This window comes from Ambystoma mexicanum, chromosome 8 (assembly GCF_040938575.1).
Source record: "Ambystoma mexicanum isolate Mex_15411 chromosome 8, UKY_AmexF1_1, whole genome shotgun sequence".
NCBI lineage: Eukaryota > Metazoa > Chordata > Amphibia > Caudata > Ambystomatidae > Ambystoma > Ambystoma mexicanum.
The window spans coordinates 1,696,149,245-1,696,162,919 of NC_090929.1; the positions used below are offsets into that span (position 1 = coordinate 1,696,149,245).

Here is a 13,675-nt window from a genome sequence, read left to right on the forward strand (position 1 = left end):
ATAGGAACAAGTTCTGAAGCTGGTGTAGGGAAAAAGATGTGGACCCTTTTCAAAGCGATTCACCTATGGTGTTAATGTTTCTGCTGCATTTGGCAAATCTGGGGCTCCAGATTGGGACAATCAAGGGTTATCTAGCAGCGCTTTCCATATTCTAGTGCACCTTAAAAGACTGAAGAATGATCGGGCTAATTTCAACCATGAAAAAGCGTTCCCCTATATCAAAACCGGATAACGGAATGAAACACTTGTACATGCTCAAGGTACGTGGAACAATCGGAACCGACGAGTCAGATTCCGCAATACACCATACAGTACCAGTGGAGACAACAGCGAGACAGAAGGCCTGGCTGAAGGGACTTCCCATACGCGAACTCCATCGAGTAGAGGGAGGGGACAGTACAACAGGCAAAGTGGGGGGTGGAAATTGGAGGATTGGAAATTATTATTTTTTTCAACAGGGCCCCAAACAAGATCAATGGACCGACAAGATGGTGACCCGAAGGGGAGCACTCTCGTAGTCAATATATCACACTATACCCTAGACAAGGTAAAACAAGAAGTACTGAATAAAAGGCTAGGCTTTGTCCTTACGAAGGTACATGACCCATTTGAATTTTGGGGTGAATTCAGTAAATTTATGAGGAAAATACACCTCAAAGAATTATTTACCAAAAATGATTATACATTAACGAACAATGCCAGTGGCTTTCAAATCCCTCCACGTTCACGCCACCAACCCACACCCAATCCCCTGAATCCCAGGTTTTTGAAAAGTAGGTGCTGACTGAGATAGAAACATTGGAAATTAAGGCTACCTCAGTATTCCACAAGCTCAGCACTGAAGAACTGAAAGCAGGGAAGTCCCTGGCTCAAAATGAATCCATGATTATTAAAAAGGTGGACAAAGGGGGTGGCATTGTTATACACAATAGATGTGATTACGTCAGAGAAGGCCACAGACAACTGGGAGATAAGAACAGGTACTAAGAGTTAGCCAGTGATCCCACGGAAAGGTTTGAAAGAACTATAGAAACTAAAGTAACAGAAGCACTTGACTGGGAGTGGATTGGTAAACAAGAGGCTACCCTCGTCTGTAAAAAAAGAGCCAGTGGTCCCAATGTTCTTCTGCCTCCCCAAAATTGTGTAAAATATTTTTGATATCACATTTTTAGGTATGCACTGAATTGTATTTAATTACTAATTGTTCCTGAATAACATTGATATTTTTAACTAATTTTCAACAAGAGTTGCAACTTGTAATTGTTAAATGTTTTGTCATTTGGAAACCTCATATAATGTAGATCGTTAAACCCCTCACCTACATTTTAGAAATAACAGGACTAGATCTAACCTGAGTTTTTTTGCTGTTTAGCCCCTCTGGGTATAGGTCGGACGCCCCACACCTTTATTTTTGAAGGAGTGATCCGGCGTCCCTCCCTTTGCTTGTTCATCTATTTTACAGGTGGTGCCCTGATCTCTAGCTGCAGGTGAGCTGGACTTTCTGCCTCCTTAGCCTCTGTCAGGCTGAGAAGCTGCATCCTCTCTTGCCCTGATTGCCGGCCATCTGTGCTCTCCTATGTACGAGAAATCAGGGGATCCTCCTTTGCATTCATTCTTTATCACCACCGTTACATGCACTGCTATTTTACCTTAAGATGTGCTTTTCAGTGATTCACAATAAAGTAAGTCTGGCTCACATGCAAGTAGGGGTCAAGTACTGGGAACCAACGATGAGGGTTTCCTCCTGCTCCTACCTTTAGACACGTGCCCAGTGCTCAGGGGAGTCTAGGGAATCAGAGGCTAAACGCCCTGGGCACTGTCTGGACGGGTATGCCCAGAACATTAGGGATTCTGCAACCAGTACTGAGACACCGGATACTGAAAGCGGTCACATGCTTAGAGATGGTTCAGGGAAGACTGCACTTACCTGATGGTTTGGGAGTTGTGAACGAAGAAGCTGTTGAGGAAGAACAAATAACAGTTAATAGCAGCTTTGACTCATTGCACCCACAAAGTTTCAAGGGAGAGACATCCACTGCCCAGTGTGTATCAATTAGGGTGGGAAGGTGGGAGAGGCGGGAAATCTGTGGCATCGTGTATTTTCCAACTGGCACAAATTGTGAAAAAGGAAGGCTTCTTGAAGGCAGAGGATGGACGGATTAGAATGATAAAGAACCATTCTCTGGAAGGACGCTGAACAATTCTGTTTCCCATATTTTTTAGATAAAAGTCTGAACAGGCCGAACATCAGGACTTGTGATGAGATGCCCTGGACTGCATAAAGGTCCTGCTGTGTTGCTGATAGCAGAACTCTGTCTCAGACAGCTGCGGACCTGCTCAGGACAGCAGAACTGCTGTAAGAATGCACTGACCCGGTCATGAATGCAGGACTGTACACATGGCCTAACCTGCTCAGGACAGCAGGACCATATACTTGGTGTCACAGCAGAACTGCTGTAAGAATGCACTCACCCAGTCATGAATGCAGGACTGTACACATGGCCTAACCTGCTCAGGACAGCAGGACTGTACACATGGCCTAACCTGCTCAGAACAGCAGTACCGTATACTTAGGGCCTCATTACACGGAAGGCGGTAAGTGTTAACGGTCACCGGTAATGGTACCGGTGACCGTTAACCCTTACCGCCTTACTACGAGGTCCCTTTGCGGGTAGGTACTTTAACGCCTGCTGTTTAGCAGGCGTTAAAAACCAGCCCGCAAAGGGACCAGGGTGCTAATTACGGTACCGCAATTTGCGGCACCGTAATTAGCGCCTTCCCCATTCCCATAGAGCCCTATGGGGCAAAAATGGGAATGGGGAAGGGCAATGGGGGAAGGGGGAATTACCGCACCGCCAACCTTGGAATAGGGCAGTAATTCCCCTTTCCACCAAGGCGGTGCTGGTATTTTACCGGCATGGACCAAGGTGCTAATACACCTTGGTCCTCCGCCTACCGTGTAATGAGGCCCTTAGTGTCACAGCAGAACTGCTGTAAGAATGCACTCACCCGGTCATGAATGCAGGACTGTACACATGGCCTAACCTGCTCAGGACAGCAGGACTGTACACATGGCCTAACCTGCTCAGGACAGCAGGACAGTATACTTAGTGTCACAGCAGAACTGCTGTAAGAATGCACTCACCCGGTCATGAATGCAGGACTGTACACATGGCCTAACCTGCTCAGGACAGCAGGACTGTACACATGGCCTAACCTGCTCAGGACAGCAGTGTGGAAAACAAGCATTGACCTGCTCAGGACAGCATGACTGTAAACAAGACGTGGCTACTTAGTGCAGCACACGTAGTCTGACTGACTCAAGATAGTAGACCTGTTAACAAGACTTAACCTGCTCAGGACAGTAAGATTGTAAACATGCCCTGACCTGCTCCAGATAGTAGCACTGTAAAGAAGACCAGACCTGCTCAGGACAGCATGACTGTGAACAAGACGTGGCCTGCTTAGTGGAGCACACGTAGTCTGACTGACTCAAACCAGTAGACCTGTAAACAAGACTTGAGTTGCTCAGGACAGCATAGTCTTGATTGTTTTAGGACAGCAGAACTGTTAATACCTGATCTGCATAAAACGGTGGAACTGTATAGGTCATCTAATATACTCAGGACAGCTGGGGCCAGAAAATCAAACATTTGCACTGATGTTAACATTGAGCAAATGCACCTTGCACAAGTTTTGTTGCTTAGGTCATGCAGAATGGAGGTTTTCTCCCAGCCTGTACTGGAGTTGGTCCTAGGGCTATATGAAGTGTGCTGAACAGGAGAGATCTTGTTTACACTCCTGGGGCCAGATTATCTAAACAATGCAAAAACAATGGAGCAAACACACTTAGTACTAGATGTAATGCTTGTAGAATAGGGCATGGCGCACAGAGGTTTTGCCCTATTCCATATTATCTATAATAAAAAAAAAATTCACAAGGGGCAACATTGACTGTGCCTGTTGTGCATTTGTTTTTTTGTTTTGCTTTCTTTTCTGCTCTAATGCAAAACAAAAATGACAAAACGTGCTTACTCGATATACGTTGTCTCTCTCATCTGTCCATTTGAATAAAATTCTAAACCAAAACTCATGACTTTAATCCTTTCTACACTTGATGCATGAGCAAGAAGTATGCGTTCCACTCATGTGCAGAGCAGTTGATCAATCTATATAGTATTGGTGTCACTCGATGAGGGAGTGCTAGGGGATTGGGTATAGGTGTCACTCAAAGAGGGAGTGCAATGGGATTGGGTACTGGTGTCATTTGACAGAGTGATTCATGATTGTGTATAGATGGCACTCGATGAGAGAGTGCTACAGGATTGGATATTGGTGTCACTCAATGAGGGAGCGATATGGGATTGGGTACAGGTGTAATTTAAGGGAGTGCTTCATGATTGTGTATAGATGGCACTCGATGAGAGAGTGCTACAGGATTGGGTATAGGTGTCACTCAATGAGGGAGCGATATGGGATTGGGTACAGGTGTAATTTAAGGGAGTGCTTCATGATTGTGTATAGATGGCACTCGACGAGAGAGTGCTACAGGATTGGGTATAGGTGTCACTCAATGAGGGAGCAATATGGGATTGGGTACAAGTGTAATTTAAGGGAGTGCTTCATGATTGTGTATAGATGGCACTCGATGAGGGAGAACTACAGGATTGGATATTGGTGTCACTCGATGAGGGAGTGCTACGGGATTGGATATTGGTTTCACTCGATGAGGGAGTGCTACGGGATTGAATATTGGTGTCACTCGATGAGGGAGTGCTACGGGATTGGATATTGGTGTCACTCAATGAGGGAGCGATATGGGATTGGGTACAGGTGTAATTTAAGGGAGTGCTTCATGATTGTGTATAGATGGCACTCGATGAGGGAGTGCTACAGGATTGGATATTGGTGTCACTCGATGAGGGAGTGCTACGGGATTGGATATTGGTGTCACTCGATGAGGGAGTGCTACGGGATTGGATATTGGTGTCACTCGATGAGGGAGTGCTACGGGATTGGATATTGGTGTCACTCGATGAGGGAGTGCTATGGGATTGGGTATAGGTGTCACTCGGAGTGATACGGGATTGGGTATAGGTGTCACTCGATGAGGGAGTGCTATGGGATTGGGTATAGGTGTCACTCTATAGGGGAGTGCTACAGTACTGGGAATAAGTGTCACTGGATGAATGCATGTTACAGGATTCGGTATCTGTGTCACTCGATGAGGGCATGCTACGGCATTGGGTATAGGTGTCATTCAATGAGGGAGTGCTACAAGATTGCGTATAGGTGTCTCTCTACTGTGGGAATTCTATAGGATTAGGCATAGGTGTCACTCGATGAGAGAGTGCTACAGGATTGGGTATAGGTGTCACTCAATGAGGGAGCGATATGGGATTGGGTACAGGTGTAATTTAAGGGAGTGCTTCATGATTGTGTATAGATGGCACTCGATGAGGGAGTGCTACAGGATTGGATATTGGTGTCACTCGATGAGGGAGTGCTACGGGATTGGATATTGGTGTCACTCGATGAGGGAGTGCTACGGGATTGGATATTGGTGTCACTCGATGAGGGAGTGCTAAGGGATTGGGTATAGGTGTCACTAGGAGTGATACGGGATTGGGTATAGGTGTCACTCGATGAGGGAGTGCTATGGGATTAGGTATAGGTGTCACTCTATAGGGGAGTGCTACAGTACTGGGAATAAGTGTCACTGGATGAATGAATGTTACAGGATTAGGTATCTGTGTCACTCGATGAGGGCATGCTACGGCATTGGGTATAGGTGTCATTCAATGAGGGAGTGCTACAAGATTGCGTATAGGTGTCTCTCTACTGTGGGAATTCTATAGGATTAGGCATAGGTGCCATTCTATGAGGGAGTGCTACGGGATTGGATATATGTGTCACTTGATCAGGCAGTGCTATGGGATTGGGTATAGATGTCACACCAGAAGTGACTGCTACAGGATTTGGTATAGGTGTCACTCGATGAGGGAGTGCTACAGGATTGGGTAAAGGTGAAATCTGAGGGAGTGCTTCATGATTGGGTATAGGTGGCACTCGAGTGAGTGCTGCAGGATTGGGTATAGGTGTCACTCGATGAGGGTGTGCTATTCAATTGCTTATAGGTGTCACTCGATGATGGAGTGCTACAAGATTGAGTATAGTTGTCACTCGAGGGATTGCTATGGGATTTGGTATAGGTGTCACTCGATGGGGGAGTCCTAAGGGATTGGTTACAGGTGTCTCTCGATGAAGGAATGCTACGGGATTGGGTATAAGAGTCACTCAATGAGGGACTGCTACAGGATTGGGTACAGGTGTCACTCAATGAGGGAGTGCTATGGGATTAGGTACAGGTGTCACTTGATGTGGGAGTGCTACAACATTGGGTATAGGTGTCACTCGATAACAGACTGCTAAGGGCTTAAAGAACTGTGGGCCTCATTAGGAGTTTGCAGGAAATCGCTCAGACATCCGCAGGTTTACCATCAAAATATTTTACTGTTACCACCACTCGGTCCTGTGGCATTCCGACGGGATTATGAGGGTTGTACGGCAGTGTAAATCCCAATTTTTTAAATTCATAGGGCTCCATGGGGACTTTTGCCAGATTTCTCTTGAGCATTCATTCAGTGCAGTAAATACGCAATTATTGCAGGTAAAGTCGAGGATTGGCGGTATCCTCCCCAACTCATCATGTCATTTCACTCCATTTGCCGAATAGCCGCTTGAACACATTTTTTCAGAGCATTTTTTAGGGGTGTTCAGGATAAAGGTATATTTTTATTGACTTTTAGAGCAGTTTGGCAGAAGGTTGAGAGTAATCATGAGTTATGGTGGTTTGACCCCATAAAAAGTGCTGCAAACTATTGGGTGTAACGGCCATTACAGTGAGTTCTTCCAAATCAGTATTTACCCCAGGTTACTCACCAGAGAAGAAACCTCCACTTTACCTCCAAACTCGAAATTCGGCAGTTTGGTAAAAGTGGTGGTAATTCTGTGATTTCCTGTGATTTACATTTTTTATCTTTTGAGACATTTGTTGCCAAATTTAGGGATTACCAATAAAGACCTTGGCTGGGCTTACTTTAGTGCTTTGTGATCACAAATACTATGTACCTGAGCAAATGACCCCTGCGTCTTCACTATGGAGACAGTTATGTATGCCCCAACCACTGTGGTAGCAGTTCCACACCGCAGCCTCGTCTCCGTTACATTTTACGTCATCAAGGAGAATGCTTCCATTGCCAGGACCAAAGAAGGCGTTCCCAGGTGCGCTCACAGCTGTCCCGCAGCCCAGCTGGTTACAGACCACCTGCGCATCCGTCAGACTCCAGCCATCATCGCACACCGTTCCCCACGCTCCTTCGTAGAAAATTTCCACACGGCCCGCGCACCGGTCAACTCCGTTGGCCAGGCGTAGGGAGATATCTGCAGGCAACGCTGAAGAAACAAAACCGAAAAGTAAACGTTAACATGCGTCTGACCAGTCAAGAGTCCAGAGTGTCATCTGCAGCACCCTACACTTGGGGGTGAGGACACGGGGGCCCTGGGGAGCAGTGCATCATTTGTGTATGATCATCTGTTCCTAGTGGGGCCTCCACCAGACTTAAATAAATGGCATTAGTCACAGTTATGAGGAGGAATTAAATGATTTAGAGAAGGTCAAATGTATAATAATAAATTAGTATTATTATCTGGAAGGTTACTTTGAGTTTGGGTTCCTCAACTCTTGTGGGAAACTAGAAAAATATTTTTGAAGCAGGTTGCCTCATATGACAACACCTTGAGGCTCATGAACAATTGAGCCGTAACATCAATGGAAGGCGTAAAAGCCTGGAGTAAGGCTTTCACCCCATCCAATGACACCATGGTTCATTTTCATTCATTTGTATGGCTGCGGGGAGGGGCGGAACACAACTTGCGTTTCCGCCACCTTCCTTCCTCTCCACCATCCAACTACTCCAGCATTTGCACTGGAGCTGATTTTCATGCCGGCTTAAATGCTGCAGATCCCTGTGGGGTCTGCCAACCTTATACACCAACTTAAAGCAGACGGACCCGCGGGAGCTTGTACGATTGGAACGTAATCCTCCCTGACATGCTCTTGGAAGCGCACATAGGAAGGAAGCAGTGTTCACAATATAAATTGAGAAATGAGCTCCAAATACTTTGGATGATTGAACATGAGGTACCCCACTGTGCCATTAAATGATCACAACAATAGAGCTCATTGTCTTAAAATGTGTAATTTGGCGGTGGGGACCCGTTGCGTTTACACTTGGTCATAAGCGGTTCTGCACTGCCACATTTTCGTCATTTGCCCTGCAGGGTGCAAATGTAAATGCAAAAGGAAGCATACAATCGTGTATGCTGCCTTTTGCCCTTCACATTTGCACTCTGCAGTGCCAGCATGCCAGGCAGTGTTTACTTTTCATTGTGAGTCCTGCTTGCCCTCAAATGACAAGCAGCGTTCACAATTACAATTACACGCGAGGATGTCAGGGAGGGTTTAATTTTACACGCTCTCTACAAGCGTGTACAAGGATCTGTATGGCTGCCACCTTCTTTAAGCTGGTGCAAAAAGCAGGCGGACCTCATTAGGATCTCCAGTATTTGCGCCACCATGAAAATCCATGCGGGTTCAGATGCGGGAGCATTTGTATAGTGGAGAGGAAGGGAGCAGCGGAAACACAAGTTGTGTTCCTCCGCCATACACATGTGCGAAAATGGGGGGTGATGTAAATGAAAGGCGTTAAAAGGCTTTTACGCCTTTCATTAATTTTACGCCCTCAACAAACATGAGCTCCAATGTGTTTTAATTGTGTGTTAAAAGCACACGTGAGGTGCCTCTATATGCGAGAGCAAGCCCCATCAAGGAGGGGAGCGGAGGGGATACCACTGTGTGCATTAGTAGTCAATGAGATAATGTGATTTCTGGGAGTGTTGTGAGTCAACGAGGAGCAGCCTCACACAGAGTGACACTGCCGCCCGGTGATAGGACAAACCAGTGGCTATGCATCCCAATGAGGGATACTATACCTCAACGCATGGCCACGCATTCCAGTGAGTGATGCTGTGCCCGTCTGAGCGTTACTGGCTTTTATATGATGAACGCATGCCTCCCAAAGAGTGATACTCTTCAGAGTAATTTCAAGAGATTTCTCCAAGCTTAACCCTATGTGCGACTCTTGAGCGTGGAAGAAGTATTTTCGGGTGTCTATTGGGATTGTCTGTGCTGGGTAGTGTCGGAGGAGCTGGAATGGCCTTGTCGGCCATTTCCTTGCTATTCCTTCATTGAAAACCAGTCACGCGCATACGTCCCTCTTATGCGGAGATAACCTATCCAAAAACCACTGTTCAGTTCTATGGAAATACATACATTGAGGTTAAGCAGTTGGAGGGTTCAATTACCTGTTGGCGTACTGCTGCCGGTCCCAGGGCCTGCAAAGAAAGACAGCACATATGAAGGCAAGGCAACATGAGATATTAGCAGAAAAACTTCCAGAACCAAATGCAAGAGCAGCCAATCACGTGACACTCGCAAGCATTGTCCTCTGGCTAGGGCCTTGATCCTGGTTTTTAGATGGCTAGTTTATGCTAGCAAAACCTCTTGTGGGATATGCATAGCCAATTCTGCCGTTCATTCCTTTATTTCAGACTTAAATATATTTAATAAGCATGATGCTTGCTGAACTGTCGCTGAGAGAGTTACAGAGACAACGATTAAAAACAATTTGATGAATACTCATTGTCAGTGTTCAGAAAATTAACCAATTTAAGTACAAACACTTATACAGCCAGTTTCAATGTCTTAATCAGTACTTTCTAGAGTATCTGCTAGACTAGTTTTCACACCAACTACATTATATATATATATATTTATTCAGTGAAGAAACTTTGGTTAAGGGAGATAACATGATCAGATTGAAGGCAACAAAACCCATGAAATTCAGCAGTCACATTTCAAGAAAATCCACCTTAACATTGCAACCCTGTTACGCAGTGTATGACCACAATGATGGTGTCACTAATCCGTACCACCATACATGTTGCACCAATAGGTTTCTTTGGGGCCCACTAGCCATGATTTTCGGCCATCGCCAATGACCTCAGCCCTTCGCCATGGCCACTGTACATGTTGCATCATTAGGTTTCTTTGGGACCATCTAGCCATGACCTTCGGCACAAAGATCCATTACCCCTTGCATACTAAATGTGATTACTGCAGGTGTAACATTTCTTTTTTTTCACCTTCTTCCGATTCCCGCAGGATTCACTCGATATTAACCTCTTATTGTTGTATTGTGCCTGTCTGAGGTGAGGTAGCTTGAGATGTCATGTGGAATGTTTATGTGTGGATGATGGAATATTCTGAGTGAGTGTTCTGTGTAGAGGCGGTTACAGCTGGCTGGCCCTGGGTGATGGGAGCCGGTGTTGTCACAGCTTATGTCCTTTATGTCTTCATGTGGATATGTAACTAAGAACTTGGAAATAAACTTACCTGAAGAAATCTTAAAGAGCCTGGAACCTGCTTCTCAAAAGAATTATGCTAAATACCCTTCAATACAACATATTACCACACTATATTGTCACCGTTTCACTTACCCATTTACATAACAGAACAGCGCTGTTTAAGATGCATGTATATCTTCTATAAACACAAACTCATTTGCATCCTCGCAGTGCCCCCATTCTACAGATTCACAGCGCACGAAGGCACTCACCATCCTGCACATGCAAAAATGCTCCGTCAGTTTTAAATAGGTATATTAAAGTTCCAAACTACCCAACATTATGGCTGTTACTCTCTGCACAAGCCTATACCCCACCATACTGTCATGACCTAAAAAGGTCACCTTATTTGTTGGCCGCTACCTGTGGCCTCACTAACTGAGACAGAGAGGCATGCCAGCATCACAATCCGCCGAAAATGTCTCTTTTTCCAAGCAGAGACCACAGCATTTGGCACCTAAACAAACCATGTCTCTTGGATCCGATTCGTATCATAGGGTTCCCATGTTCTAAGCATTGTTCATTCCTGCCTTAATATAGCTGCACACATATTTTGCTTCCTTCCTTCTAAGACACATGTCTTGCCAAACGTCAGATTCCTTAAAGTACTTTCCCTTTTACATCCTCAGGGCAAACAGCACTTATAATACGAAGCTCTTACAATAGCACATTCCAAAGAACATTCTACGCTTCACCATCTCCCCCTGCTGCATGTGTGACATCATCAGTCACTACTGCTCAGCAGGGCTATGCTGAGCTTCATAGGCCAACGGTCATTCACTTCTCAGGAGACCTCGCCACGAAAGGCTCATATATCACCAGAGTTTCAGACAGCCAAAAACATGATGTGCACGATAAGCACAGTACGGTGCTGCCAGGCTCCCATAACTTCAAAGCCTGCAATTCTCTCGTGAGAAGGACACCGTTTAAAACAACAGCTCCCCACTGCTATAAGTGCACAAGACATGGGAGTGACGTGTAGTCAGGCAAACAGTTCTCCTTGTTCATGTCAAATTCACATCAATTTCCCAGTATTGCCAATATTATCTTTCACCTGCTGGTCCAGCTCCATTTCCAGCCCCCAGAAAAGAGCTCTGCCTCCTACTTAGGAGCTGCCCACCCAAAAAGGGGCCTCTTTCTTGGACTTACCCCGAACCCTGGGACGCAGTCCTCCTTCCTGCTCCTGGAGCTGATCCCTTTGCAATGGGGCCCAATTCCTGTTCCTGCCCCTGCGCTCTGGGGAGCCATGTCAGGGCTTCTTCCTGAAGACTCCCTGGGGCCCAGCTTGCCCACTACTTATGTGCGCCGGTCCCACCAAAGATGGGGCTTTAATCCTCTGGCTCCCCCTGCACCCTGGGTGATGGGACTTACAGTTTTTGGAGGCGGTGTTGTCCTTCTCCAGAAGCTTGTCCTTCCTGCACCCCCCGCAGCAGGGTCCTCAGTCCATCAGCTTGTGGCACGTAGGTTACCAAAGACCGACTCGTCGCCATTGTTAAAAAGCAGGTTCCAGGCTCTTTAAGATTTCTTCAGGTAAGTTTATTTCCAAGTTCTTAGTTACATATCCACATGAAGACATAAAGGACATAAGCTGTGACAACACCGGCTCCCATCACCCAGGGCCAGCCAGCTGGAACCGCCTCTACACAGAACACTCACTCAGAATATTCCATCATCCACACATAGGGCCTCATTACGACCCTGGCGGTAAGGGGTTAGCGCCATCGTTAGCTGCGCCGACCCCTTACCGCCAATCACGAGTTCCCTCTCCGCCATGGCGGATTTTACACCTGCTTCTAGCGGGTGTAAAAATCCATGGCGGTAAGGGAACTTGGTGTTAATTACGCCACCGTAATTTACGGTGGCGTAATTAACGCCTTCCCCACTCCCATTATGCCCTATGGGGCAAAAATGGGAATGGGGAAGGGTAAATGGGGATTGGGGATTTACCGCCCCGCCAAGGTCGGAATGGGGCGGTAAATCCCCTTACCGCCATGGTGTTAACGTAGTTAGCACCATGGCGGTAAAGTCACGGCCCTGGCGGTAACTTTCCGCCAGGGTCGTAATGAGGCCCATAAACATTCCACATGACATCTCAAGCTACCTCACCTCAGACAGGCACAATACAACACACATTTGGCACCTAAACAAATTCTTTTGAGGAATTGCAGGTTTCGAGTGCCAAGCACCATGGCACATGGACACTAATGTGCATAAATCGTTGCTGTTAGTGTAAGATGGGTGGTATGTGTATGAGTGTGATAGCTTTAATCATTTTGAGGATTTTCAGCTATATTGCACATGTCAGTAGAGCCTGTGTAAACAGCTATGGACTCATAGGTTCGCTTAAGAGCCTACAAATGGCTATGGACGTTTTAGTTCATAAAAGTGTTAGTTTTGGGGATTTTACTTACTATGAGCAACATGGTTTTGTATTCAAATGTGCACAACGTAAATGCTTTCAATGCGGTTTATGCATTGTTTACAGCATATGGTGGCAGCATTCTATGACTTTGGAATGCATGTTATGATGAATCTGACTCAGATAGGTTGAAGAGAGTCAGTGAGTGTTGGTTATTGGGTGAACTCACATTCAGCATGGAAGTGTTGCAGTGTGAAATGCATGGTTTGAATTGTTTGGGTAATGTCAGTGGGGTATATGGTTTTCCTTACATTGTTTTGGTTTGGTTTGGGTAGTTACCTGTCGTGGTAAAAGTTGAACACCCATGCGATTGTTCTAGAGTGAGGTAGCGCCTCGACTCTTTCAATTAAGGATGTTAGGATTTTCTAATTTCATGTGAGGGGATTGGTCTGGTAATAGGGGTTACCTGATTCCGGTAAAGGTTGAACAGCGATGAGGTTGTTCTGTGAGGGAGGTAGCGCCTCCTCTAGGGTTTTTTTTTATCCTTCTCATCACATTGGACAGTAGGTAGCTGGTGGTAAAGGGATAGCTGGGGACGCCTGGTAATGACCCGTCGGTATTGAGTGTGGTAAGTCCTGAGATGATGAGTACATTGTTTTCTATGTTACTTGTGGTATTTATTGTGGATTTCGTTGTATCCATGGGTGCAACAGCTTGTTTTGGGTTAGGATGTTTTCCTTGCTATAAGACCGTTTAGTTTTTACCAGTCATTGATGTTGGCATTGGGAG

The 13,675-nt window shown here is 45.9% G+C and overlaps 1 protein-coding gene across 14 annotated transcripts in view; it reads right to left on the reverse strand.

The window, feature by feature from the left end:
* Positions 1-13,675, reverse strand: part of LOC138473332 (deleted in malignant brain tumors 1 protein-like) — a 678,824-nt gene that overhangs the window by 239,444 nt on the left and 425,705 nt on the right. For all 14 annotated transcript variants that reach the window (XM_069612011.1, XM_069612008.1, XM_069612009.1 and 11 more), the window contains 3 exons: positions 9,427-9,456; positions 7,132-7,455; positions 1,928-1,957 (listed from right to left, as the gene is read on the reverse strand). In XM_069612011.1, coding sequence (XP_069468112.1) covers positions 1,928-1,957; positions 7,132-7,455; positions 9,427-9,456 — 384 coding nt within the window. The remainder of the gene's footprint in view (positions 1-1,927; positions 1,958-7,131; positions 7,456-9,426; positions 9,457-13,675) is intronic.